Genomic DNA, 27,469 nt, shown 5'->3' with positions numbered 1-27,469 from the left:
CCCCACTGCCCCCTCCTCGCACCTCCTGCCCCACTGCCCCCTGCTCACACCTCCTGCCCCACTGCCCCCGGCTCACACCTCCTGCCCCACTGCCCCCTGCTCACACCTCCTGCCCCACTGCCCCCTGCTCACACCTCCTGCCCCATTACCCCCTGCTCACGCCTCCTGTCCCACTGCCCCCTGCTCACACCTCCTGCCCCACTGACCCTGCTCACACCTCCTGCCCCACTGACCCTGCTCACACCTCCTGCCCCACTACCCCCTGCTCGCACCTCCTGCCCCACTGCCCCCTGCTCACACCTCCTGCCCCACTGACCCTGCTCACACCTCCTGCCCTACTGCCCCCGGCTCACACCTCCTGCCCCACTGCCCCCTCCTCGCACCTCCTGCCCCACTGCCCCCTGCTCACACCTCCTGCCCCACTGCCCCCTGCTCACACCTCCTGCCTCACACCTCTTTCACCTTCCAGGCACCACCCACCTGCCCACACACCTCACCTTCCCTTTGCCCCACAAGCCTTCACACCAACTGACTGGACACTAACCCTCCACAATTCCAGAAACCCATGTGCTCACTGAAAACTCCCTTTAACAAAACTGACAGGCCAGTCTGAGTCCCATCACTTTAAAGCTCTCTGCACTTCGCACAAAGAGCTCACATCTGAAGGAACTAAGTCACGTACCCAGCAGTCACTCTCCCTGTGATGAAACCAGCAGCCGTCTCATCACAACCAGGCACGGCCGGAACCACGAAGCCGCAGCGCCGGTGCCTCCAGCAGGTTTACCGTCCGCGCGTGGGCGCCAGGCCCTGGCGGAGGACGGTATTCTGAGCACGTGGAGCGTTTCCACAAATAATTTCTATGGAAAGCAGCAGCCAGACCGTAATGCAGGCCCAAGGTGACCGCATTACTGGGATTTGTTCTAGTTGTCAGCAGACATATCACACGGTGTCACTCAGGAAGGAGACGTGGCCCGGAGCACGGAGAGGAGAGGGGAGAGGGCGGGCGGGAAGGGGTCCGCGTGGGGTTAAGGCGCGGTCACCATCACCGTCCCCATCACCGTCTCCCTGGGCTCAGGCCCTGTCCCCTCCGTCCGCTCTGAGGCTCCTCTGTGCGGGGCACAGCGCGTCTCCCCTCTGCCGGGCACTGCCCTGAGCCAGCTCCTGGCGTGGACGCAGGGACATCCGGGCAACACCGAGCAGGGCACCAGGCCGGGCGCCTGCGGTTACCCGGACAATTCCTACTTGACTTCACCAGCCGCGTCCGGAATCGCCAAGCCCAGGCCCTGTTGAGGGACACTGAGCGGGAATATGACACGACAGGAGTGCTGATGAGAGAAGCCGAGGGTGCAAGCCCAGCTGCGCACAGCGTTCCTCCTGGAAACCAGCGGGAACACTTCTCAGGGCTCAGCTCTCAGCCCAGGGCCAAGGGGCTCCGGGAGGGGTGGGCCCAGGGGCCGAGGCAGGAGATGGGGGCGGAGCGGGGCCAGGAGCCTGCAGGCCCCCGGCCGGCGCCCCCATGTCCGTGGCTCCCAGACAGTCTCTGAGATGTCCCTGGAGCCCAGACTTAATGTTGCCAACACCTAAACGTCAGGACAAACACCGCACGGAAGGCCCTTCGCCGCCTCTGGAAACGATGGGCAGTGCCTCCTGCTCCACCCGCGCAGGGGGCTCCGAGGGCCTGCGGGCCAGGAGGCAGCAGCCCCGCGCAGGCCTGCCTCATGGGGGGACGGTGTCCCCGGGGCGCTCGGCCCAGGCCCCCGCCCCCGTGTCTGGTGCCCGCTCCCGAGAGGTCACTGCCGGGCAGTTTGCTTCCACCGGCCACGCACTGCAACCCCCTCTCATGGCTACAGCTCCAACTCAATTCCCACAATACCCCAGGGGCTGCTCAAAGAATTGTCTACCGCAATGTAAATAGATTCAGATTTCTCTGAAGAGCAGGGTTCCCATGTCAGTGCCAAGATGAAGTCCAAGGGCAGAAGAGGAAAAGGGGTTCTCTGGTGAAATTTTTAAAAAACTTAATATCTAAGCAGCGACAAGCATCCGCGGGAAGAAAGACCTACGAGTCCGCCCTGTGCTTGGTCGGCACTAACACGCCCTGCAAGGGCCAATCTTCCTTTCCTTTCAGAAAAGCAATTTCCACGACGTATCCGCCGGGACGGGACTGCGGGGGGCGGGGGGGGGGGGGGGCAGGGGGCACAGCAGGGGCCTGGGCTCAGGCGAGGACAGGTGTGTGTTCATCCCTGCAGCCCACGGCGCAGAGCTCGCTGACCAAGAGACGCTGTGCCCGCGCCCCCACGCAGGATGGGCCCTGCCCTCCCTGCCAGGCCCAGGACCCACCACGGGGCTGAGGGCCGTAGGAGTGGACATAAAGGTCTGCGCCTGAGGCCTGTTCCCCGGAAAGTCCCCAAGGCCAGTGGGAGACCAAGTCCAGGTGACAGTCCCAGGCCCCCTGGCCAGACCCACCGGTGAGCACACCACACGCCGCCACACGCCTGGGGGTCCTGTCCTGCCTCAGGCCCACATGCAGGTGACAACTGGCAAGAAGCAGTGCCTGCCTGATGCTTGTTCCGGTCCCATCTATTGTGTTGAAATCAGCAGAACAGACCCAATCCATCCGTGACTTCCTCTCCAGAGATTCCCGCAGTGCTCACCCCCCCCCCCCCCGCAAAGGGGCCCCACAGCTGGGCCGACACCCGCTCCGAGCTGGGAACCCGCCCGTCTCAGGTCAGTGAGCATTTACCAAACACACTCCAGGGCCTGAGCCTGGACCCACATCCTGTAGGGCAGCAGCTCTCGGGCTCCTCACAGGCCCCTCCCTGACAGGCAGGGGGATGCCTGCCCCCATGTGACACTAGAGGAACCCCAAAACCTGCTTCCTCTGGCACCTACTCAAGTTTGGGTAAAAAACTTTTAAAAGTTAGACGATCCTTCAAAAATATGATTAAGACGCCCTCTGGGCTCCATCGGCTTCAGCGAGGTCCTGATGCGGAGACTTGGCTGGTGGCCGTTCTGTCTCCCCCTTTGCCGACGCCCTTCCCTCCCACGGCACAGCCGGAGCGGAGCAGGACTCGGTGCCCATCCCCCAGGGCTCCCGTGTTGTAAACAGACGCGGGTGATGTGCTGATGGGACTCCAGGCCGCTCCCCTCTTTCCGTCACTCTTCAGGACACACTGCCCATCAATACCGGAAGCACAGCTACTGCGTTCAAAGAGCAGAAAACTTTTCATGCATTTAACCTCAGAAAGCTCGACAGCACAGAGCTGCGCCTGAGATCTGGGTTTGCTCTGTTCCCAGCATTTCACCCAGAACCAGACGCACCGGGGCTGGTGCCGGCGCATCGGAGACCATCTGGAGGCAAGTGCTCTTCACTGCGATTCCGAAATCCCTTCCTGCAGCCCAAACAGATCCACTGCCTCCAAACACCAGCACTGCGCTGAGTCCCACACAAAGGAATGACCTCTGAGCCAAGGATGCGAGCCACAGAGGGCACACGGCAGCCTGGGGGGTCCCGGTGCCGTCCCCGTCATTCATGGGAAATGATCCGCCGGCTTCACTCCTGGGCCAGAGCCACTGAGCGCCGCTGAGGGCAGGACCAGAGTCAGCCCATCCCGCCGAGCGCCCGCCATCTCAGCGGCGGCTCCCAGCCCGGAGCCCGGCCGCAGGTGCCGATGGAGGTGCCTGTGATGGCCGCTCCCCTGGGAAGGCTCAGTGGTGAGGAGACGCAGGACACTAGACCCCTCGGCAGACAGTCACTGTCCTGACATCCAAGCAGCAGGTGCGCCTGGGAAGCGCAGTGATGCAGCCGGACTAACGGACCAACGGTGAAGGACAGAATGAGCCCCGCCCCTCCCGGAGCCGACAGCTGAGGAAAGACGCCCAGAGAGTTGTGTAGGACCCCGATGCGGGTGGAGCGCGTCAGGGAGAGGCCCCGGGACCAGGTCTGGGCTCCGTGCCCTGGAGGCAGGTTCACTGGGAGTGAGAGAGGCAGAGGGGCAGGTGCAGAAGTCCACCCAGGATGGGCCTCGGCACCTCAGACAGTCCCTGCAGCCCAGCCCTGGGGGCCCAGCCCTGGAGGCCCCGCGCCTGGAGGCCCAGCAGAGACCAAGGAGCAGCCCTTCGCAGCCCTCCCAACTCGGCACCGATGGGGTCAGCGCCTGCTCGGCCATGAGCCGTGGGCACCAACCCTCTGGGCACAAGGAGAAGATAGAGCCCCCTGGCCAGCTCTGGCTGGGGGGTCTGGAGGTACAGGACCACGTCCACTACAGTGGACATTAAGGCCAAGACAGGAACTTGAGACAAGAATTGAGGTGAGGAGAGGGTAGCGGGTGAATCTGGGTCCAGTTATGGGCTGAGCTGCACCCCCACATTCACATGTTGAAGCCTCAGAATGTGGCTGCTTGGAGATGGGTCTCCACGCAAATGACGAAGGTTCCCGAGGTCGTGTGGACGGCCCTGACCCAGGAGGGCCGGTTGCCTTACAAGGAGAGGAGGTGAGGACACAGACCCACACAGAGAAGGACCACCTGAGGACACAGGCAGGAGGTCCCTCTGCGCAGCCACAGGGCCCCTTGACAAGGACGCCGGCCTCCGGGCCGGGAGACGGGTGTCTGTGCTCAACCCCAGGGCACGGATTCCTTCTGAGGCTCAGCGGAGTCGGGGGGGCGGGGCAGGGCCCGTGGTCTGTGGGTCACTAGCGAGGCCACGCTCCAGAAGCTGTTGATTTGAGTCCATCAGCCCTCCCTCCCAGCCGCCCAAGGTGTCTGATAAGATGGAGTAGCACTTCTCCAGGCTCTCGCTCTCTTATATTTTAAGAGCAGCTTGCTTGTCTAATTCCTTCAAGAGCACCTATTAATTCCATCACTATTGTCGATATAATCAGCCAACTTCATCTGCAGTTTTATAAACTGCAAAGTCACCTGCTCCTCTCACGTCCTGGTAGGAAACTGTCCGCACCTGCGAACTGCGATGGCTCTCGCCGCCGGGGGCCAGGGAGTCCACGCGGGGTGAGGATAAACTGCTCTACGCGGAAGCCGTGCCCATGATGGCTTCAGTCCCTTGTTTAAGACGCCTGTGACTTGTAGCCGAGGAAAAGGCAGACATTGTTCTATTAATGCTTCCAGTGTTCAGGGGGGTAAAGAGGGGATGTTATCACCCCCAAAAGAGACCACAGAGAGGTTCGGCCTGAGAAGAGCATGCAGGGGCTCCATGGGCTTGTGGGCCTGCCGTGCCTCCTAGGGAGGAGGGAGGAGATGGTCACTTGCCCCATCTGACCCAGGACAGGGCAGCACCTGTCGGTTCTGTGTCCAGCCCTGGCATCTCCCTACCCTCTGCCCCCACAGCCTGCGTTGGTATCCTCAGCAGCAAATATAAAGTTAATCTTACCTAATAATAGACAAACATGTAAACTGACCGTCCCTCCGCTATGCTCACCAGCCAATCAGGAGAGTATACAAATTAACCCAACAAAGATGGTGGTTAATTTGCATACGTAGCTGCGGAGCAGCTGGGTCCCCGGCACTGGATGCCCGGTGCTGGAGGAAAACCGGTGCCGGCAGCCAGGGGAAGGGAAGGCCTATTGCACGAATCTCTTTGTGCAACGGACCTCTAGTGTATATATAATCCTCACCCAAGAATATGTTTATGGATTTTAGAGAGAGGAAGGGAGAGCAAAACATCCATTGGTTAACTCCCATATGCTCCCCAACTGGGGATTGAACCCTCAACTTTTTTTTGGTGTATGAGATGATGCTCCTACCAACTGAGCCACCCAGCCAGGGCACCAAGATATATTTTTTAAAGGATTAGACACATCCCTTTGCACTAGATAATGCCTTAGTTAACAACAACAACAAAAGGAAAGGTAATTAAAAAATTAAGCTTGGTTTCTGCTATGGTTTTGCTACTTTTGTTTATGTGATATTACCGAGATGGTAGAAACAGGCAGGCTTGTCTGTTTCTCATGGTTTAGTTTTCAGAAATATTACCCTTGGACACTGCTCTGCTTAAAGCTGTTTCCATTTCTAAGAAATTTGTGACAATATCTAATTCCTGTAGGTTTTATAAGCCATGTCCTTCAAGCAAGTAAATTTCACTTCCATGACTCTGAGTTTATTTTCAAAGAATGGGTTTCAAAGGGTTATCCTCCATTCTGCCCAATTGTACCTTTAAAATGCTTATTTCTGTTCTTGCAACAATGGCGATACACAGGACGGGTCATTTTAAAGCCTTTTGGAGTATAAAATGTAGAAAAGCTAAGTGCTGATAGTTACATGAACAAAGAGAAGGAAGAAAAATGGGGATACACACAACTTCCTGCTGGGGCCCGACCTGGCCTCGTCCTGAAGGTCCGCACAGCTTAGGCTAATGGGTGTGGAAAGGCTACTTTTGTTTTCCTGTTGATTTCTCCTAAAAAATTCAGAGAAGACAAGGGAGCCTCAGGTGGTTTGGAATTCATTAATCCAGGGCTCTGACATAAAAAGCCGCTTCAGACAGAAAGTGAGATTCCGAGTGGCTTCTGAGAGGTCAAAAAGCCCGGAGGCAGGGCCAGGGTGGGCGGGGCCGGGAGGCAGGGCCAGGGTGGGCGGGGCCGGGAGGGTGGGCCAGGGTGGGCGGGGCCGGGAGGCAGGGCCAGGGTGGGCGGGGCCGGGAGGGTGGACCAGGGTGGGCGGGGCCGGGAGGCAGGGCCAGGGTGGGCGGGGCCGGGAGGGTGGACCAGGGTGGGCGGGGCCGGGAGGCAGGGCCAGGGTGGGCGGGGCCGGGAGGCAGGGCCAGGGTGGGCGGGGCCGGGAGGCAGGGCCAGGGTGGGCGGGGCCGGGAGGGGCCGGGCCCGCAACTTCATCATTTGTGCAGTTTTCCTAGTGTTTAATGTACATGGGGCAGATGTTTAAAACTATCTGCTAGGCGAGCGGGCAAAGACGAGGGGGAGCTGCCTGGAGGCTGCATGTGAGAGGACAGCCGCCGATGTCAGCCCCAGTGAGTGCCACCGCGGCAGCGCGAGCAGCTGCATCTCCTAGCACATCGTTTCAAATAAAAACATCTCTGGTGTTTGGTAAACCATCGCAGCAAATTTTAAAGGGGTAACAAATCCACAGGGAGGAATGACCAAAATTCACAAACTGTAGAAGGAAGTGTTTTTAAGACGCGCAGAGCAGTTCCCTAGGGATGGGGGGAGCACCCACTCTGAGTGGCGCACTTTCTGCAGCACTGACTTCACTGTGAGTCGCAGGATCGACCCCACTCGGAACAACGTCGCCCACGCGGTAGATGCGTCTTTCTGTGTGAAACAGGAAGTTCAGGGCGATCCGGCACTGAGCACGCAGACACCCCACCCTGCCGCCCAGGTCGTGTCACGGGAGCAGGAGTGAGGAAGGGGTAGGAAGAGTAGCGCAGGGCGGGAAGAACATTCCAGATGAGTCTCACTAACCAGCCCACGGGCACACCTGGATGACGGAGGCGGCGGCATGGGTCCACTGCTACAGAAGAGACAGGGTCAGCTGTGGCAGGAAGGAGAACCTGCTGGGCATGGAGAGCAGCATTCACGGTGTGCATGGGAGCGGCACCAGGTGGCGGGGCCGGTAAAGGCAGGACCGCGTCTCTGCCCGCTCAGGCTGCTCAGACCCAGCACCAGGGCCGACGCTCACTTTTCACGTTCTGGAGGCTGCAGTACAGGGTCGGGCGCAGCACGGTGGGCGCATGGCGAAGGCCTTCCCCTGGCTTGCAGGGGCCATCTGCTCACCGTGCCGGCGCGAGGTGGAGGGAGAGGTCTGTGTTTCTTCCTCTCTCCTAGGGCACTGGCCTCAGCACGGGGCTCCACCCAGAGACCCAGCCACCTCCCAACGGCCACACCACCTGGCACGCAGCGTTGTGGCTAAGGTCTCAGCGCTTGGGACCTGGCGCCGGCGTTCATCCACAGCAACTGAGGTTTGCACCAGCCCGTGTGCCGTCTGCTCCCCACAGACAGAGCCAACACGTCTACATTGTCACATGTCACTCAGAAGGAATCTGAAGAAAATGCCCATGTTCATACCACCTGCGTCTTCAATCCACGACCAAAAGGCATGATGCCTACAATCAAGATCTGGACCTGTTACCCCCCCCCCCCCCCCCGGAGAACCGCTCCACTAACAGGAGAAAACGCACGCGGGTGGCGAAAACACAGCCATCCAGGAGAAAAAGTCACGTTACCCACTCGCCCGCGACGACTTTTCTCCAGCTGGTCAAGGCTCCCGTCAGCTGAGCAGCGTGCTCCCCGAGGCAAACACTGCTCCTACACTCCCGCTGCACAGCCACAGCCCTGCCTTCCCTCTCGGTCAGTGAGCTCCCTAAGGGCTTACACAAGTTTCCAAGATACCATGAGGCTGGGTGTATAGGGGTATTGGCTGCCACTGAAGAATTTCCATTCATCCATCATCCATCATGCATCACCCACCCATCATCTATCTACCCATCGTCCATTATCCATCCATTAACCACCCATCGTTCATCCACCCACCTACTCATGCATCTGTCCATCTGTCTGTCCACCCACCCTCTCATCATCCATCCATCCATTATCTCATTTGGAGCAAATGAGAGAGAAAGAGAATAAGTCTGAGGGTTCAAAGTCAGGGCATGACCGTGAGCAGTCTGATCCAGAAGCACCGAGGTTACAGGCCTGTCTGTCCCAGGCTGGTGGCCATGGCCACATGGCCCTGTTTCCCGCTTTCTCTGATCCTCACCTGCTCCCCGGGCCATCTCGCTTCCTCCATCCATCTACATATTTGAAATCCACTTTTAAAGAAAGCACTGCCATTTCCACTTTACTTACCAGTGGTTCATTTTGTTAATCTATATATAAAAGCCTAAGTGACCATTACAACCAAACGACCGGTCGAGCGGTCGCTATGACACGCACTGATGCTGCCCCCTGGTGGACAGTGCGCTCCCACAGCTGGAGCGCTGTTCAGCCAGAAGCTGGGCTCATGGTTGGTGAGCGCAGCTGCAGCGGCCACGGCCACAGTGGCAGCAGGCGCAGCAGGGCCAAGATGAGTGGCAGTGGAGCTGTGCCTGGCCCCGGCGGGGGCTCCTCCCTGGCCACCTGCCACCTCGGCACTGCTATATCCCTCAGGGGTCCCAAATTGTGAGAGGGCGCAGGCCAGACTGAGGGACCCCACCCGTGCATGAATCTGTGCACCGGGCCCCTCGTTTTTAAATAAAGAGAGCTGTTTTTTTGCCACTAGCATAGAACATATAACGTCTTTCTCCAACCCCTCCCTTTTTGCAATTGAATAAATAACTGTTTATATGAGTTCAAAACAAATACACATATGTTGTATTATAACTGTCTGACCGTTCCCATGTTAAACACTAGGGAACCTGGTATCTAGGAGGAGGGTGAAGAGGAGGAGGGGGGGGGGAAGGAGGGAAAGAACAGAAGTCTTCGGCTGGTGGAACCTGTCCTGTCACTGAACAAGTTGGGTCTCCTTCCTCACGTCACACGAAACAGCCTCTCCTGGCTCAGGAGCCTCCACGGAAGACGCTGCACAGGTGGCACGGGCGTTACCCCCTCCGGGAGCAAGAACCACTTCCAGGCCAACACCTGGCAAACCAGAGCTCACCAGTTCATCACGGAAACTGCTTATCTGTGGGCACAGCTACACTGAGCCACTGTGAGGAGGAGGGGGAGAAGGAGGAGGAGGGGGAGGAGGACGGGTGGAGGGCCGGCTCTGTGGGACACATGTGGAGAACTGACCAAGGCCCACACTTCACAGGCCCCAATTTCTCCCATGGAACATGTGTGTAAGCTTCACACCCCTGCCCCTGGGGACACACACACACATGCACAGGCAGGCTGGGTCGATGTGCTGGGCGCTGAGCTGGGCAGAGAAGGGGACGGCAAGGGCCAGGCTGGAACGCCCAGGGGAGCTCAGGATGGCCTCACGCAGCGGCTGCTGACCAGGGCGGAGAGCCCACGAAGCTCACTGCCTCCGAAGGTCATTAGGACGAATCTCAATAAACACCACCCCCATCAGATTAGCAGACCAAGTGGTTTCCATGGCAACGGCTGGACAAGCGCGTCGCTTGCAATTTGGCATTAATTTCGAGTCTTTCCCCGTCTCCTTGGAGTCGGTTCTGTGGAACACAGGGCTTGCAGGCTCTCTCATCTGCGGGCCTTTGAAATTCCATCCAGTGTGTGGAGCCAGCCAATTAGCGGGAGGGGATTGGGCGGCCGGTGGAGAAGCTGGCGAGGCTGTGTTTACCAATTAGTTTTTTATGATGCAAATGCTGCGCAGCTTGCGCAGGAATAAAAGCTGCTGCTGCTGAATATGAAACTGTTAATTGCATTTTCAGAGACTCGGCTACAAGGTGAAACGAATCATGAACATGGTGACGGAGAGGCACCGCCCACAGGGCTCTGCTGGCCCGTCACTGACCCGCACTAAGCAGCCCGGCCATCTCTGCCGCGGGAGCAGCGCCGGCATAGCCTTCCTGTCTTAAAAGGGAACGTGTGCATGTCTGTGGGAAGCAATACAATGAGTAATTCCCCTTAAGTTGGATTAACACTGTTAGCACACACTCCAGCAAAGGGCAGAGTGGCGCTTCTGGAAGAATATCTTTTTGCTTTAAAATTATAGGAAGGTGTGCTCGGGAGTCGCCCAGCGCTGTCACAAGCATGGCCCGCTGGAGCCGCTGGAGAAGAAAGGGCCGTGGTAATTGGCCTCAGTTGATTTCCCGACTAGAAACATCTCACGAAGCGCCGTCCTCCAGCAAGGGAGACAAGAGGCTCTGAGGGTTCGGTCCGTGCAGCAGCCAGGGTGGGGACCACCCAGGAGCGGGTGAGGACAAAGGCCCAGGCTCCAAGGGGTCTCTGGCCTTGGTCTGTGGCTCCACGGGAGAGGTGCCACCCAACAGGAGCCTCGCAGCCCAGCGCCGGCCTGCGGAGCAGCTGTGGAAGGGCTGTGGCCACTTGGAGGTGGGTTGGTTTTCAAGTCCCCCATAAACACTTAGGTTCTTTGTCTCATTTCTGTATGAGCGGCCCCAATTCTGCTTCAGTTCGTGTTCACATGCAGACAGTGACTGACAGTCAGGCAGCCAGGCAGCGGGCTGGGTGAGAAGCATGAGCCCTGCCGCTCAGCCAGGCAACTGGTCCTGCGGGAGCCCCCGTGGGTGCAGGGGAACCTAGGACCAGCTGAAGGCGCCAGGCAGGTGGTGTCCCCGACACCTTTCCCTCCTCCCATGTCACCCCCACTATATTGAGGTGTAACTGGCAGACTGCATTACAATGCATTTGCAGGGAGCGGCGCAAGGACCCAGCGTGTGCACACACCGGGGAAGGGCCCCCAAGTCACACTGAGCACCTGCTGCTTCGAGGAGTTACCCACTTTGCTTTCCCTTGGTGAGAACGGGTGGGATCCCCTCTCAGCCCCAGTGCACAGCACAGGGCTCTCATCTCCACGCCACACACCAGGTGCCAGAACGCAGGCGCTCGCTCTCAGAGGGGCTGTGGGTGCCGCCCGCGGGAGGTCCACAGGGTGTGCTGCGGGCTGAGGGCCGGGGCGCCCGTGAGCAAGGCCTGCAGGGGGGATGCGGTTGGCAGCCAGGGGGCGGGCCCTGACCCCAGGACCACTTTGGAGGTAAACGTGGTTGGGTGTGATGTTGGCTGGTGGGCTGCTGGGTCCCCAAGCCCCCGGCCAGTGCTGAGGATTACGGTGGAAATCGGTGCTCAAAGGGAATAAGGGACAGACAGGAGGACATGCCAGGTCGGGGTCAAGGCCACAGAGGAGCTTCAGCCTGGAGGGGCAGAGGACCACGGCTCACGCTCCAGGTGGCACCCCTCCCTGCAGACCCTCCTCCCTGCTGCTCCTGTTGTGGGCGCCCGCTCTGCTCCCCTCCACCCCACCGATGGCCAGGTGGCTCCGTGACCCGGAACTACCTCTCACCTGGGACTGCTGCACTGCCCACCTGGTCACAACTCTGCCAGTCACCACGCCACCAAGACAGAGGCTCACAGACACATTCCTTACCAGCCTCCGCCCTGACCACCTCTGCGTGTCCCTGAATCCCCCACCGGCCACAGCCCGGGGCTCCCCTGGTTTAAATGCCTGTATTTACTCGGTTAGTCACAGCAGATGTCAGGAAAGAGTGGATATGATCGAGCCACAGTAATTACCATGGAAAACAGTGCAAACGCTTGGGGTGCACACAGCAGTGGGAGGGAAAGAGCCACAGGACATCGGCCAAGGACAGAAGAGCCCTAGCCAGGGGGGCACCAGACCCTGACTGAGGGTGCTGGTGAGAGTGTAAAATTTATACCTCAGCGAAGAGAACCTCAGAAGTCCAGAGGATGCACACCGGTAACTGATGCACAACTCAGACCCCTTCACCCGCCGGGTCTGCAGTGAGGGTCCTGGTGGTCTGCAGTCTGCGCACGCTCAGTGTTGGCTACCAAGGGGCTCAGACCCCATTCTGCTGGCTGACTCAGCTTCCGTCCTGACTCCAAACCTGGTTCTGATCACGGTGCCCCACCTGGTCTCTGTGCCCCACCAGCTCAGCCGGGCGCACTCGCGTCATGGGCCTCCGAAAGGGTCTGCGGGCCCCTTGGTGCGTCTCCCTGACAGTGAGCCGGGTGCGAGCGCACTGTGCTGCTGAGGGAGCCAGGACGGCCTGTCCTGCCTCTTTGTTAACACATTGAACCATGCCCGAGGGCCCCTTGGGGTGCACCAACCTCCTGGGCTCCCAGAGGCTGATCCTGCTGCACAAGCCTCCGGAGCACCCCGCGAGGCCCTGCGTAGGGTCCCAGCGGGCGGAGGTCAGCAGACAGCTGTCTGTCCTGCTGCACCAGCCGCCACCTCCCCTCAGGAGGGCGAAGCGTCGGTGCCTACCCAAGTCTCTGCACCTCCCCCCACGGAGGGCCAGTCATGTGACATTCTCCCCAGCCCCACACCGGACCAGCCTGTGCCAGAGCCCCAGGCCCCCATGTACCGCAGGCCGCCCGCCATGGCGTCCCCGCGTCCGGCACAGGCTCCTCCAACCCCCGCGTTTCCTGGGTGGCAAGGAGGACAGGACGTCTTTGTTCTAATGGGGTGACTCTCGGAGGATGGGTCCTCAGGAAAGGAGCCACACCACTGGGTCCCCCTCAAGACTTCCACGTGGCCCTTCTGGAAGTTTCTTTTCCACTCTGGTTGTTAAATTAGAATCGGACCACCTAGCAGTTTGTACCACATGGCGAGGAGGCAAGGGTAACATGTTTTGTGCTCGGGTCTGCAAAAATTCAACATGAGAAGCAAATGCCCGCCCCAGACTCGCCCTGCCAGGCCACCGCGGGCCTGCCCACGGCCGCCAGGGCCCGGCTGCGCCTGCGCACCGTCTGCGCTCTCGCGCTCCCCAGTCCTGCCTTTGGCACTTGAGGCCTATTTTGTTTTCAGGGAAGAACAGGTCTCAGGGTAGAGGAACAAACAGAAACACCCCAGGACACACGTGCCCCAACCAGGGCCGGGGACCCATCCCGTCACCCAGGTGCGTAAGGGCCCTTGACCGGAAATCAAACTTGAAGTCCTTCAGTGCCCGGGCCGGTGCTCTAACCACTGGGCAACCGGCCAGAGAGGAGTTTTAGAAATGCAATACCTGACTTCTGAGTCGGGGCACTGACCCCTTTGCCTTAGATCATCAAATAAAAAATGACAGCGGCCAACGCCACAGTCACCCAGTGTGAACAAATCAGAGTTACACCCGCTTTTATGCCAGATCAGCAAACAGTGTGTTTTCTGGTGCACCACAGACTCTAACAACCATGGCCTCAGGTGAGGATTAAAAAAGTGGTCCCCCCACCCCCGCCCTGCCCGCTCCTTCACAGTGTCTGTCCCCATCCTGTGCCCTGACCCACTGGAGCAGACGCCCAGACAGGTCTGGGACCTCCACCACTTAGGGCTGACCCACGACGGCCTGTCACCTGGAACGGGCACAGGGCTGGCCCGCAGGCCAGGATGCTGCTGCTCTCCGCACACTCCCCCCTCCCCGACCCCCACCCCGGGCTGCTGAAGCTGGGCCTCCATGCTGCCCACGTCTCCCTCGGACTGGGCTGCACTGACACCGTTACTGAGGCCTCGTGTGTGCCTGGTGCCCTCCACACACTTCCTCATGGAGAGGCGGGCGGGCCAGGCAGCCAGCTTTGTGCAAATCAGCAGGATCACTTTTGAGAGGCCCTCAGGGCCTCGGCATCCTGTGCTAGAGGACACGTGGCAGTGGGAGGAGCACAAGCCCCACGCGGCAGAGGTGCCGGTGCCTGCCAACCAGCAAGGGCTGCTGACCACAAGCCTCCCACAGACCAAGTGCCAGAGCTGACAGGGTCCTACCCCTCGCCCAGGCCAGGTGACCGCTCACTAACCTGAGCACCTGGGTGCAGCAGCCATGAGCTGGGGGTGCTGGTGAGCAGGGCGGGGTCAGCACCACCTGCCTGGGGGCAATCAGTGCACAGATACTGGGGGCCCTAGGGAGAGTCTTTAAGTGGTTGTTGCTGTCGAGCCTTGCAGACCATCACATCAGGACAACTCCAGTGCCACCGCCCTGGGCCCGGCAGGCCTGCCACCCGTGACGCTCCAGAGGCTGCAGGACAGGCCCTGGGGACAGCCGGGCTTGGGAGTGCCCACGCAGGCCTGTATGACCCTGGTTCTGCCGAACCTGTGCCCGCCTGCAGCAGCCACTGGAGACCCTCATCTCAGCATTGCTCTCACTGGCTGGCCGGTTGCCATGGGAACTGGTGTTTGAGGGAATCCCAGGAGGCAGCTTCGGACAGACACTGCATTCTCTCAGCTCAGCCAGCCCCTCGGGCACAGGGGGACGGCTGTGGATGGGGGAGACACACCAGCCCCTCCTCGCTCACTGCCCAGGTGCCCACCTGCTCCTCGCTCAGGTGCCCGTCTTGAAGCAATGTCTTTAAAAGCTGTGTGTCCGCAGCCCTGCGTTCAAAAGGAGTCCCCTTCTATTTGGGCACCAAGGCACCATGAACTCACGCTGAGATGAGAGAGGCAATGTCCCGTGCAGACCCCTACGATGACACGCAAGCACCCCGCCCCCTGGAACTTGGCCTGGACCATGCAGAAGAGCTACAGGCACACGGCCAGCAGTGACTTCTGAGTGTCACCGCGAGGCTGGGGTCTGATGCAGGTTGGCACCCAGGGGCGTGCCCATCACTGGACACAGCTGCCACCTGAGCTCCCACAAGCAGTTCACCTCCCAGCACGGTGTCAGTCACCGACGGGCGGCCAGCTGTGCCCTGGCCACAAACTGGCCCCATCCTTCTCTGCCTGCTGTGCTCTCAAGGTCATCTCAAGGTCACCCAGACTCGGTGTTTGCAGCCTCTCCGTCCCTGTCCCCATCTTCACCCACCCCCAAGACCTGACGCCAGGCAAGCCTGCCCTGCACACTCGGCTCCAGCGGCCTAGCCTCGTGTGGAGGGAAGCCCCCAGCTACCTCCATGGCCAACATGGAGCTGAGAGAGGGGAAGGGAGATTGTGGGCCAGGATGACCCTGTGGGCCCCTGGGAGATGCTGTAATGGTCCAGAGAGACACCCCAGGGGCCAGGACCTGGGATGCAGACCTCCCACTCTCACCTGGCATCACTGAGGGCATCCCAACTGTCCTGCACACAAGTGTGGCAGGCTAGGCACATGGCCCCACTTCATTGGGGAGGCTCTGAGCTCCCACTCCTCGCTGCTCCACAGCTCCCACCTCCACAGTCCCACGCATCAGCACGGACACTCCTGATGTGCAGCGTAGTGAGCTGCCGCCGTCATGCGAGTGATCCGGTCACACTGCACAGACCATGGCATGTCACACTACATGGCATTTACCACGTTACACAGTAGCGCTGTGCACCACGTCATGTATTAACACAACGTATGACATCACAGCCCACTACACTGCCCCCAGCTGACTTCCTCATCCTGCTCCCACACAGGCCACCCTGACCAGCCAAGCTCTGCCTGCCACTCAGCACCTCCAGCAGGTATAAGCCGACCCCCAAGCACCCCGACCTCAGAGCCCATAGACCTGCAGGAGCCCTTGGGGGGATTCCTCGCCCATAGGTCTGCACCTTCTACTCCCGGTTCTGCGGGAGCATGTGGTTCAAGGACACCATCCAGTACTGCGATCTGTGTGGGAGCCGAGCTCGGGCCACCCATCACCATCACCACCCTGACCCCAGGCCCCCCAGCCGCTCCCAGGAGCCCGGCGTCAGCCTGGCCACACTCCCGTCCCCAAGCTTCCGGCCTGGACCGGATTCTGTCCACCCCGGGTCCCGAGGCTGACAGGAGCACCCCTGCACACAGGAGCCTGGCCTCCCTCCCCCAGGCCACGCCCGGCCTCCCCTCTGCCCAAAGCCCCTCCTGAGGCCCAGGAGGAGGAGCGGCTCCGCAGCGCCCACCCCCACCTGCTCGGACACTCCCTCCCGACTCCCATCTTCAGACAGTCGTGCTCCTCAGGGCAGCGTGCACCAAACTCCCTGAGGGCGCTCTGCTCAACCCCACGCGGGACAGGAGTCTGCCCACAGCCCCGTCCACGCAGAGCACAGGCCAGGCCGGCCGAGCTGCAGGCGCGTGTTCGGTCAGAATCACCCTTTCAGAGGCCACGGCCAAGGTGAGTCCCTGCGGTCTGAGCATGGCCTCCCTCCCCCACTCACGGCGCCTGTCTTCTCTCCACGTCTCATCTCTCAGAGGCTTTGTTCTTCGTGTTTCTCCCACTCCTGGCTCAAGTGTTCCTCCCTGTGCCCACGGGCAGCCCACTGGGGGGACCCCGCAGGCCAGCTGAGCTCTGGGGGGCCCTCGCCTGGGAACCTGCCGGGAGGACATGGCCGCTGTCACCACGATAGGGACCACAGATGCTAATTCTGAGCAGCAGCCGGTGCCTCTGGGAAAGTCACCGGGCGCTCGGACCGCCCACTGAGGCAGGTCCCAGCCCCCGAGCCCCCTGAGGCGCCCTGTGGCCCAGGCCCGAGTGCTCTGTCTCGCGGGCGAGGAAGGAACCAGGACGCTGTCCAGAATGTCCTTGGCTCTGACTTCCCCTTGGAGAAGGGCGGGAACCCTCAGACTCTCCCTTCTGCTCAGCTCCCGGCAGGTGTCTCAGTGCCTGGGGTGAACTGCTTTCCCAGCAGGGAACTTCTGCGAGCATTTCCAGAGCGGCCTCTGAGTTTCCCCTCAAGAGTCGACTCTCTCCTCGTCCACAGCAGTGGTTCCGCTGATGTTCCAGGAAGGGGCAGTGACACCCAGGCATCAGCCGGCCCAGCGGACACAGCCCACGGCCCGTCCATGGTGGGAATGGAGGGTGTGGCCAACGTGGCCAAGGCTGGGGTGGGGGAGAGGCTGCAGTGAGGCCCTTTCTTCCCCTCACCTGGCGGCCGCCTGGCTCCTACCACAGCCCGGCCCCTGGGCCACCGGCCATGCCTCTGGTCGCAGGATGGCAGTGCTGGCTCTCCAGCTACAGTCAAGGTCAAGCCAAGGGCATGCATCTGGTGGATGAGGACAGGGCCCCAGATTGGAATGCCAGTGCGTCCCTGCCCCAGGGGTGGTCTTGTCCAACGAAGCTCCTCGCTGGCCTCGGGCTCTGTGTCCACGTCTCCGGCCGGCGGGAGGGTCCCTCGAGGTGTCCTTAGGTGTTTTGTCTCCTGGGGCCTGCACAGCGAGGCGCAGCAGGAACCTACGTGAGGAGCCAGAGCTCGATGGCTGAGCTGAGCAGCGTCAGGGACACGTTCCCCTTCTGGCTCCTGCTCCCCTTTCAAGGTGCACACAGGAGGGCTGGGCAGCGCTCACGCCCTGCCACTGGGGAGCGGATCCCCGCTCTGGGCCTGCACCTGACACGTGTCTTGAAAGCATTCCCTGCCCAGCTGGCGGCTGGGTGCTTGCTCATCACCTCTGCACCAGGAGGTCAGGGCACAGGCCGGGTCGGGGGCAGCCCATCAGTGGGGGCGTGCAGGGGGCAGCCCATCAGTGATTCTCTCTCACTGCTGTTTCTCTCTCCCTCCCTCTCCCTCTTTCTCAGATCAATAGAAACATGCAGGGAGGGAGGGAGGGAGGGAGGGAGGGCGGTACCAGTGGCTGTGATCCGAGGGCGTGAGGGCAAGGGAGGCGGTCGGGAAGCGGGGCCACATCTGAAGGGTCCCCAGTGAGTCCCACCTTCCCCCCCCCCCGCACCCCTCCCCGCAACACGCAGGAGCCCAGCCGGGGTGCCAGCACCACCGTGGCAGAGGCAGCCAGGCCTGGTGCTGGGCTCGCAGCCGAGCTCAGGGCAGCTCCTGGAGCGGCTTCCGGAGGGCGGGGCGGGGGCCACGATCCCGGGACCACCTGGGAGCGCAGGGCTTCCAGAAGGATCTCCGTGGAACAGAGTCTGCACGCGAGCACAGCACCCACCGCCATCGCAGCTTCTCCAGGGATGTTCGCGGACCGACGGCCTCGCGCCTCTCCGTTAGTTCACGTCATTTTGTATAAAATGAGCAGCAAGAACGCCCCGCCAGTTTCAGCTGCCGTCGTCGGTTCACAGGGCGCGGGAGCAGCGGGCGCAGGGTGCGCGCACCCCCAGCCCCCCCGCGGGTCTGCTGCCAACCGAGGGAGGAGCCACCGGCACCGCCATTCGCATTCACGACTCTGCCTGTTGGCGCGCAAGCCGCCTGGCACGCTGCCCTCGGAGGCGCCGCTCTCCGCTCCCAGAGGCTCCGCGGGCAGGGGTGGCGGGTGCCGCTTCTACAGGGTATCTTACGCCCCAAGAAGGTCCTCGCGGCCCAAACTTCGTTTTCCTACACAGCAGCAGGCACGTCCGTAACAGGTTAAAATTATTCTGGATGTAAAAGGGACCAATGGTGACCGTGCCTGTGCGTTACCGATGTGAGAAGCGGCTGTGAGAGTGACGTGATGCGCGGGTACAGCAGCGAACGCAGGATCCGGACGGACGCTCGTGTGTTTCGCGTCTGCTTTTCCCCTGAACCAACACGCAGCACGCACGCAGCACGCAGGATGCACGCAGCAGCACGCACGCAGCAGCACGCAGCAGCACGCACGCACGCAGCAGCACGCACGCAGCAGCACGCACGCACGCAGCAGCACGCAGGACGCACGTAGCAGCACGCACGTAGCAGCATGCACGCAGCAGCACGCACGTAGCAGCACGCACGCAGCAGCACGCACGCAGCAGCACGCACAACCAATGAGACCAAAAGCGAGGTTTCAAACAGCCGCCTGTTTCCCAGAGCAATCAAGTCAACAAAAGACGTTGTCAGTGCGGGTATTGTCATTATTTTTTGGAAAAGCCTTTGCCCGGCCTGTGCGACAGTTGGTTGAAGCGACATCCTATGCACCGAAGGGTCACAGGTTCGATTCCTGGTCGGGGCACAGGCCTAGGTTTCGCTCCCCTGTTGGGATGCGTGTCGGAGGCAGCCGCCTCTCCCTCCCTCCCCTCTCTCCCCAGATCAGTGGACATGTCTTGGGAAGGATTTAAAAACACACTTCACTCGCATTGGTCCACTCCCAGAGTCTTGAGCAGACCCGCCCCAGAGCGTGCTCCCCCAGTGGGCTCTCCTGCGCCTCTATGTCCACGCTGGCGCCCAGCCGACCTGGGGTGCGCTCAGTGACCGGCCGCTGCCCCGAGGGCAACCCCGCCCACACCGACGCCCCCTCGCTCTGCTGCCCGGTCAGAGGAGGTGGGGCGCTGGCTCTGCGAGCGGGACCGCCAGGCCCGAGGGCTGTCCGCTGGGCCACGAACCTTCCTTAACTGAAAGCACTGGCCCCAGCCACCACGGCCAGCCAAGGGGCACCGCGGACCAGAGTTCCCGGCGCTGAAACCCGGGCCAACCGGGGCAGGTCAGAGCCGCGCCCCCGGCCGGCCCGGCACCCGCCCACGGACACCGCCCACGGACACTGAGCGCACTGAGGTCAACGCCTGATGCCTCAACCAAGGAGAGCCAAGCACCCAAACCTCTTCCAACCGGGATATCTTGCCCCATTTACACTGGAAGGAAAGGTGCAAACCTCATTAAAATGGTTCCTATGTCTCACAATAACGGCCGCGGCTGAGCCGAGCCCGGGGGCCCAAGCCCGGTGCAGCGGTGGCTCCTGAGCCTCACGAGGCGGAAGGCCCCGCCACAGTCAGCAAAGCTCTCACCAGTGAAACCAGGACCAGGGCCCGTGCAGCACGCGAACCGTCCCCCGGGCCCTCCCGCCGTGGCCGCCCGCTCTTACTCCGAGACCGACTCCGGCGGTGAGTGGACCCAGGCGGGGCCCTCCCTGCGAAGCTACGACCAGCTCTTTCTGCTGAAACCTGCCTCCTGCGCACGTCTCCGCGGGCAATGCATGGACGCGAGGCCACAGCTGGTGAAAACGTGGAACCGCACCCACTCCTGACACTGGTGTGTCCTCCTCCACCCCCCGCACCGGTACCCACTCTCCCATCCTCTCCCCCCGACACCTGTGCCCCTCCTGCACCCGCGCCTGCCCCCCCACCGGTACCCACTCTCCCATCCTCTCCCCCCCCACACCTGTGCCCCTCCTGCACCCGCGCCTGCCCCCCCACCGGTACCCACTCTCCCATCCTCTCCCCCCCCACACCTGTGCCCCTCCTGCACCCGCGCCTGCCCCCCCACCGGTACCCACTCTCCCATCCTCTCCCCCCCCACACCTGTGCCCCTCCTGCACCCGCGCCTGCCCCCCCACCGGTACCCACTCTCCCATCCTCTCCCCCTCCACACCTGTGCCCCTCCTGCATCCGCGCCTGCCCCCCCACCGGTACCCACTCTCCCATCCTCTCCCCCCACCCACACCTGTGCCCCTCCTGCACCCGCGCCTGCCCCCCCCCACTGGTACCCACTCTCCCATCCTCTCCCCCCACCCACACCTGTGCCCCTCCTGCACCCGCGCCTGCCCCCCCACTGGTACCCACTCTCCCATCCTCTCCCCCTCCACACCTGTGCCCCTCCTGCACCCGTGCCTGCCCCCCCCCACTGGTACCCACTCTCCCATCCTCTCCCCCCCCACACCTGTGCCCCTCCTGCACCCGCGCCTGCCCCCCCACCGGTACCCACTCTCCCATCCTCTCCCCCCCCACACCTGTGCCCCTCCTGCACCCGCGCCTGCCCCCCCACCGGTACCCACTCTCCCATCCTCTCCCCCTCCACACCTGTGCCCCTCCTGCATCCGCGCCTGCCCCCCCACCGGTACCCACTCTCCCATCCTCTCCCCCCACCCACACCTGTGCCCCTCCTGCACCCGCGCCTGCCCCCCCCCACTGGTACCCACTCTCCCATCCTCTCCCCCCACCCACACCTGTGCCCCTCCTGCACCCGCGCCTGCCCCCCCACTGGTACCCACTCTCCCATCCTCTCCCCCTCCACACCTGTGCCCCTCCTGCACCCGCGCCTGCCCCCCCACCGGTACCCACTCTCCCATCCTCTCCCCCCACCCACACCTGTGCCCCTCCTGCACCCGCGCCTGCCCCCCCGCCCACCGGTACCCACTCTCCCGTCCTCTCCCCCCCCCACACCTGTGCCCCTCCTGCACCCGCGCCTGCCCCCCCCACTGGTACCCACTCTCCCATCCTCTCCCCCTCCACACCTGTGCCCCTCCTGCACCCGTGCCTGCCCCCCCCCACTGGTACCCACTCTCCCATCCTCTCCCCCTCCACACCTGTGCCCCTCCTGCACCCGCGCCTGCCCCCCCCACCGGTACCCACTCTCCCATCCTCTCCCCCCACCCACACCTGTGCCCCTCCTGCACCCGCGCCTGCCCCCCCGCCCACCGGTACCCACTCTCCCGTCCTCTCCCCCCCCCACACCTGTGCCCCTCCTGCACCCGCGCCTGCCCCCCCCACTGGTACCCACTCTCCCATCCTCTCCCCCTCCACACCTGTGCCCCTCCTGCACCCGCGCCTGCCCCCCCACCGGTACCCACTCTCCCATCCTCTCCCCCCACCCACACCTGTGCCCCTCCTGCACCCGCGCCTGCCCCCCCCACTGGTACCCACTCTCCCATCCTCTCCCAGTCCCCCCCCCCACACACACACACTGGCGCCCGCCACCTGGAGCTGCCGCGCGTCCACCCGCAGTCGTGTAAGCTGAGCCACTACTGCCTCATTGTCTCCCCGCCAGCACCAGGGTGCCAGAGAGGCTGTCTGTCCTCCTGACCTGGTGCCTGCATGTGTGTGCACATGAGTAGTTGTGTTGAAAGAACCTTACCTGCTGCCTTCACCACATCTGCAGGCGTCACGTTCTGGACATTGGCGCTCACTCTGAAGGTCACAGCTGGTCCCAGGACCCTGGGAGAGACCATTCGGAAAGGGTCAGTGCAGCTCAGCACACAGCGTCCTCTCTGAGTGCGGGACAGCACGACAGGCCCAGAGACACGCAGCCAGGGCCAGGGCTCCCCGCAGGAGACCTCACAGGCCCCCGAGTCCTATGCGTGGACCTGGGGCCGCCGCTCTGACAGGCGAGCGTGTTCTTGACACGCTTCCTCGTTTCCATTTTCCAGGGATTCCAGTGACAGGCTCTGCTTGTCTAAGCCACACGCAGTGCTTTTATAAAAAATTCAACCCACAGCCCAGCCGCAGACTTGCGAGGGAAAAGCTGTTATGGAAACAGATTTTAGTGTCTGGTTCCCAAGGGAGCAGAGTGCGTCAAAGGCAGAAAGGAGAGAGGAGTCTTTAAAAACCTCTCTGACAGCAACTGTTCAAAAACGTATCAAACATTAAGAAACATCAGTATAAACATAACTGGCAGGGAATTGGCAGACAGGAATTATCCAAATTTTCCAAAGCTTTTAAACACTATATTGAACATGAGTTTGAAAAGAACACACCACTTTTTAAAACAATCTGACTTCTGAAGCCGCATGTACTCTAGAAACACGGTACACATGCAGCCGTCTCCAGCCGGAGCGGGACTGCAGGGTCGGTCTCAACGGCAGGCAGCCGTCCAGGCAGTGCTCCTCACAGCGCGACTCAGCACCTCTGCCCGGGAGCCCCCCGGTGCTGACCGGGAAGGACCGTCCCGCCAGGAGCCGCGCCTCCTATGCTCCTGACCCCCTCACGGTCCCCGCCCAAGCATCCCTCTCCGGCCTAATGTACCACGAAGTTCCTCCATTTGTTTCTTGAAAGATCAGCTAGAACGCCTAGAAGGGACCGCACTGAAAAGTTAGAAACGAACAAGAGTGGCGGGGAGGCGGGGAGGGGGAGGAGGGAGGAGGGTGGGAAGAGGAGCGGACTCTGCCACGGTACCTGCAGGGCCCACAGTCTGGCACCTTCTAACCAGCCACCCCCCTGTTCCTCTCCATTCTGCTAATTTCATTGTTTATGATAAAATCATTTTAAAAGGCATTAATAGTAAGAATGGTGTAAAGGGGTAATAAGAGCGAGAATCCACTGAATGATGAGAACACGCTCAAGAGACCTTACGTAAAAATTAGAACAACTGCATCAGAAATGCGCACACCCTGAGTTCAGCATTCCCACAGGATGAGTCTGCCACCTCCCCACCCCATCTCCTGCCCGCCTTCCCCCAGGCCACGCCTCCCCAGGCCATGCCTTCCCCCAGGCCATGCCCCAGGCCACACCTCCCCAGGTCACGCCTCCTAAGGCCACGCCTCCCACAGGCCACGCCTTCCCCAGGCCATGCCTCCCCCAGGCCACGCCTCCCCAGGCCATGCCTTCCCCCAGGCCATGCCCCAGGCCACACCTCCCAGGCCACGCCTTCTAAGGCCACGCCTTCCCCAGGCCACGCCTCCCACAGGCCACGCCTTCCCCAGGCCACGCCTTCCTTCCAGGCACCTGTCCAGGGATGAGCCCCTGCTGCCAGTGCTGTGACCTCACGCCCCACCGTCTCCTGAGCACCTCTGAGTCCCTGTGGATTCAGTGTGTCACCTCCACTCATAGCTCTGGGTCTCGGCCTCACGTCCTGCTGCTCATGGGAGCTCCGCTCCGCCCGGCCGCCAGCCCACTGTGCGCACCCCTTGAGTGGGGGGCAGTGCGTCACCATCCCCACCACCCCGTAGCAGCCTCGGTCACCTCCTGGTCAGCTTGACCCCCCTGAGCCAGCGCCTGCCGCTGTCCCCACAGCTCCGCTCAGGCCAACGGTGCAGCGTGTGGGCGGGTCCCTTTGCTTCTTTGTGCAGACAGTCCCCGAGTTCTGTGAGACCGCGAAAATGCCAGCGGGGCTGCTGCTGGGGTGGTTCCAGCCCAGCGGTGTCCCGGCATACACCCCTCTGTCCTGCTCTCGCGACTGGGGGGCCCAGAGGCACATCCCGGGAACCTCCGTGGCCTCGGTCCACCCGGCATCCTGCGCATCCTGAGGGGGCCTGCACATCCTGAGGATGGGCTCTGGGCAGCGCCTTCGCCCAGGGCTTCCTGCCCAGGCAGCAGCCAGGGCAGCATCTGGGCGTAAGGAGGACGGGGTCCCATCCAGCCTCGGGACCCCGGGGTTACTGTGGTTCTCAGCGCTTCGCCTACCCACTCCCTCAGCCTACAGCCCCCCAGGGCCGAGTGCTCTCTGAGACACGCAGATGCCCACTCACTCACCTGCGATGGGCAGAGGCCTGCCATCCACCTGCCACCCCCCATGGGGCCCGGCAGGCAGATGGCACAACACCACGGCCTTCTCTCAGAGCGCCCACATCACTGCCTTGCCACTCGGAGATGCACGTGGCCCCTGGGGCACCTGGTATAGGGGAAGCCCACCCTAGTGTCAGCTCGATCATCATTGAGCCTCTGTGACACCCACACTGGGGGTGCTCCAGGTTTGGTCACATGCTTTTTCTTAGGTTCACGAGGGGTCAGCACAGCCTCACATCACTGACCCCAGACAGCCTGGTTCCCAACCCCTGCTGCTCCTGCTTCCACAAAGCAAAGTCTCTACACAGAGGTCTCAGCTGCCAGTCTGCACGAGGGTCACCTCTCAGGCCTCAGTTTACTCAGCTGTAAAATGGAGTGGTGTGTCCTGGCCCTGGAGTCTGGCTCTCCTGTGACAAGTCACTGTGTGATGCTGCCAATGCCAGGCAGAGTCCCAGGCAAGAGGAAGGGAGGGCAGGGTGCAGAGTAAGGTCCCATGCGTCCCCACCACAGGCTTCCTCGGGGAGGCGCCCCACGAGTAAACACACACATGGACCCACAGTCCCCAAGTGCCAGACCGCCCCCCCCCACACACACACGAGGCTCAATCTGAATAACAGGTGCAAGGGCTCCAGGGGTGACTCACCCACTGCAGGGGAAGCCCCGAAAGGACCACGGCCTGGCCACCAGGCACCGGAGGGCAGCTCTCGCCCCGGGCACCGGGCACCGGAGGGCAGCTCTCGCCCCGGGCACCGGGCACCGGAGGGCAGCTCTCACCCCGGCCACTGGGCACCCGAGGGCAGCTCTCGCCCCGGCCACTGGGCACCCGAGGGCAGCTCTCGCCCCGGCCACTGGGCACCCGAGGGCAGCTCTCGCCCCGGCCACCGGGCACCAGAGGGCAGCTCTCGCCCCGGCCACCGGGCACCAGAGGGCAGCTCTCGCCCCGGGCACAGGAGGGCCACTCTCGCCCCGGGCACTGTGGGATTGGCCTTCTTTCCCGTTCTTGTTTTGTGACCCTGGGAGCTAATTCGACATGAAGTCTGCGTGTCATTTTATTGCGATACCCATGGGTGCTTCCGAGCTGCACTGAACCCAGTGGGGCCCCCTGGCCCATGCCAGGCCCGACTCTGCATGTTACAGGTGGGGAAACCGGGAGAGGAAGCTCAGCCCCCGCTCTCAGCACTAACGCCCTGAGCAGAGCAGGGGATTGGCTTAGAGCGAGAGGTGGCGCCTTCACTCAAGCAGACTGACCTGTGAACGCACAGGGTCCTTCCTGCCACCTCACCTTCCACCTAGACGGGGTGAGGCCTCGGCCAGGTTCTCCCCTGCACTCCAGGCCTCACGGGCAATGCCAGCCAGGCCTCCCTGCCTCGCGTGTGCAGAGGCCCTGCCCCTGCCCCTGCTCCTGCTACAGGCACACAGGCCCTCGGGGCGCGTCACTGAGCACATCCGGAGCCAGGCGGCCGGCCGAGCAGCAGCAGTAGGTGGGGCAGCGCACCTGCAAGCCCTCCTGTGGGCTCCAGGGCTCTTAGCTGTGAGCAATGTTCATACACCTGAGCATAACCTGCCGCTGTTGATTCCAGTGCCCGGCGCGCACCCCAACTTATAATCACTTAGGCTACAGGGCAAGCCACAGGGTCCACCCCGTGGGCTAAAGGCCGTGCTCCCACTCCTGCTTTATATGAAATGTCGTCACACACCAGGGAGGCGAGATGAGGAGGGAAGTGACCACAATTCTGCCCCAAGACACTAGCGCACGCTTTCTGGGGCCCCAGACTCCCCGGGGCTCCCTCACAGGAGAAGGGGGTGGGAGGGTGAGGGGCACCCGGCGGAGGGCGGGACCTGGGCCGCGGGCATGCTGTGGGTGGCGCTATGTCGGGCAGCCCCGCCCTGCGCCCAGGAGCGCAGGAGCTCTGGGCTCACCCACGCGTGAGCACAGGGAACCCGCTGTCTCCTCCGCGAACACGGAAGATGGTCGCGAGGAGGCTGACCGCGCCGCCCCCCGCCCCCCGCAGCGCCGCCCACGCCAGGGCGCCCGCAGCAGCCCCGCATCCATCAGCGCGGACAGCCGTGATTAGATTATAAAGGCATAACTGTGGCCGTTGCGCGTCTGCTGCGTAATTACATCAGCATGCTAATGCCTTTTTAATGGTCTCTAATGATGTAATAAGGAATAATGGAATTTACTTGACAGCTACACAGCCATTAACAAAGCATATTAGGCATAACCAGTGCTCCCATAAACACAGACTCGCGCGGAGCTGGCGGGCCTCTCCCTCCGCTGGATAACGACTCCGCGAGGACAGCTCCTCCCGCAGTCACGCGGCCAGCGGGTCCCTGCCGGTGCCCAGGCGGCCCCCGTGTGCGCTCACACGGACAATCATCCAAGGCCCTGGCGCAGCGCAGACGCGAACTGGCCACGACGGGGTCTTCAGAGAAGCCCTTGCACCCAGAGCCCAGACGGCAGCTCTGGGACAAGCAGGCGACCAAGAGCAGGGGCCCTGGGAGGGCTCGGGGTGTGCTCACAGGAGAGCTGAGGGCCCGCTTCCCAGACGTAAACAGGCGTGTCGCCTGGCTCTGCAGGAAGTGGGAGCCCCCAGTCTCCTGAGCAGGGGGAGACCGCGGGCGATGTTCCCAAAGCGCTGTCCGCACTGAGCAGCTGGCAAGCTCGGCCCCACCTGAGAGGGCCCTGCGGCTCCCGCTCCAGGCACAGGGGCAAGGACCAACCTGACACCTGCGAGGGGCAGGAGGACAGGGGGTCAGAGGGCCAGCCAGCTCTCCACCTAAATGACCAGGCACCCGGCCCCTCTGGGCCAGCTCCCCGCCTCCCTGAAGCCCTCTCAGCCAACACCCCTCCCACCCAAAGCCCTTCTTGCCGCCCCTCCTGCCCCTGCCCCTCCCAGAGCCCTGGCAGCCGAAG

General features: G+C 62.2%; 1 protein-coding gene across 3 annotated transcripts in view; it reads right to left on the bottom strand.

Moving 5' to 3' along the window:
- Positions 1-27,469, bottom strand: part of PTPRN2 (protein tyrosine phosphatase receptor type N2) — a 470,186-nt gene that overhangs the window by 216,854 nt on the left and 225,863 nt on the right. For all 3 annotated transcript variants that reach the window (XM_059711309.1, XM_059711311.1, XM_059711310.1), the window contains one exon: positions 22,187-22,266. In XM_059711309.1, the coding sequence (XP_059567292.1) occupies positions 22,187-22,266 (80 nt within the window). The remainder of the gene's footprint in view (positions 1-22,186; positions 22,267-27,469) is intronic.

The sequence above is a fragment of the Myotis daubentonii genome, chromosome 10 (genome assembly GCF_963259705.1).
Source record: "Myotis daubentonii chromosome 10, mMyoDau2.1, whole genome shotgun sequence".
In the NCBI taxonomy this organism is placed as follows: Eukaryota; Metazoa; Chordata; class Mammalia; order Chiroptera; family Vespertilionidae; genus Myotis; species Myotis daubentonii.
This window is presented reverse-complemented; position numbering and strand designations above follow the sequence as displayed.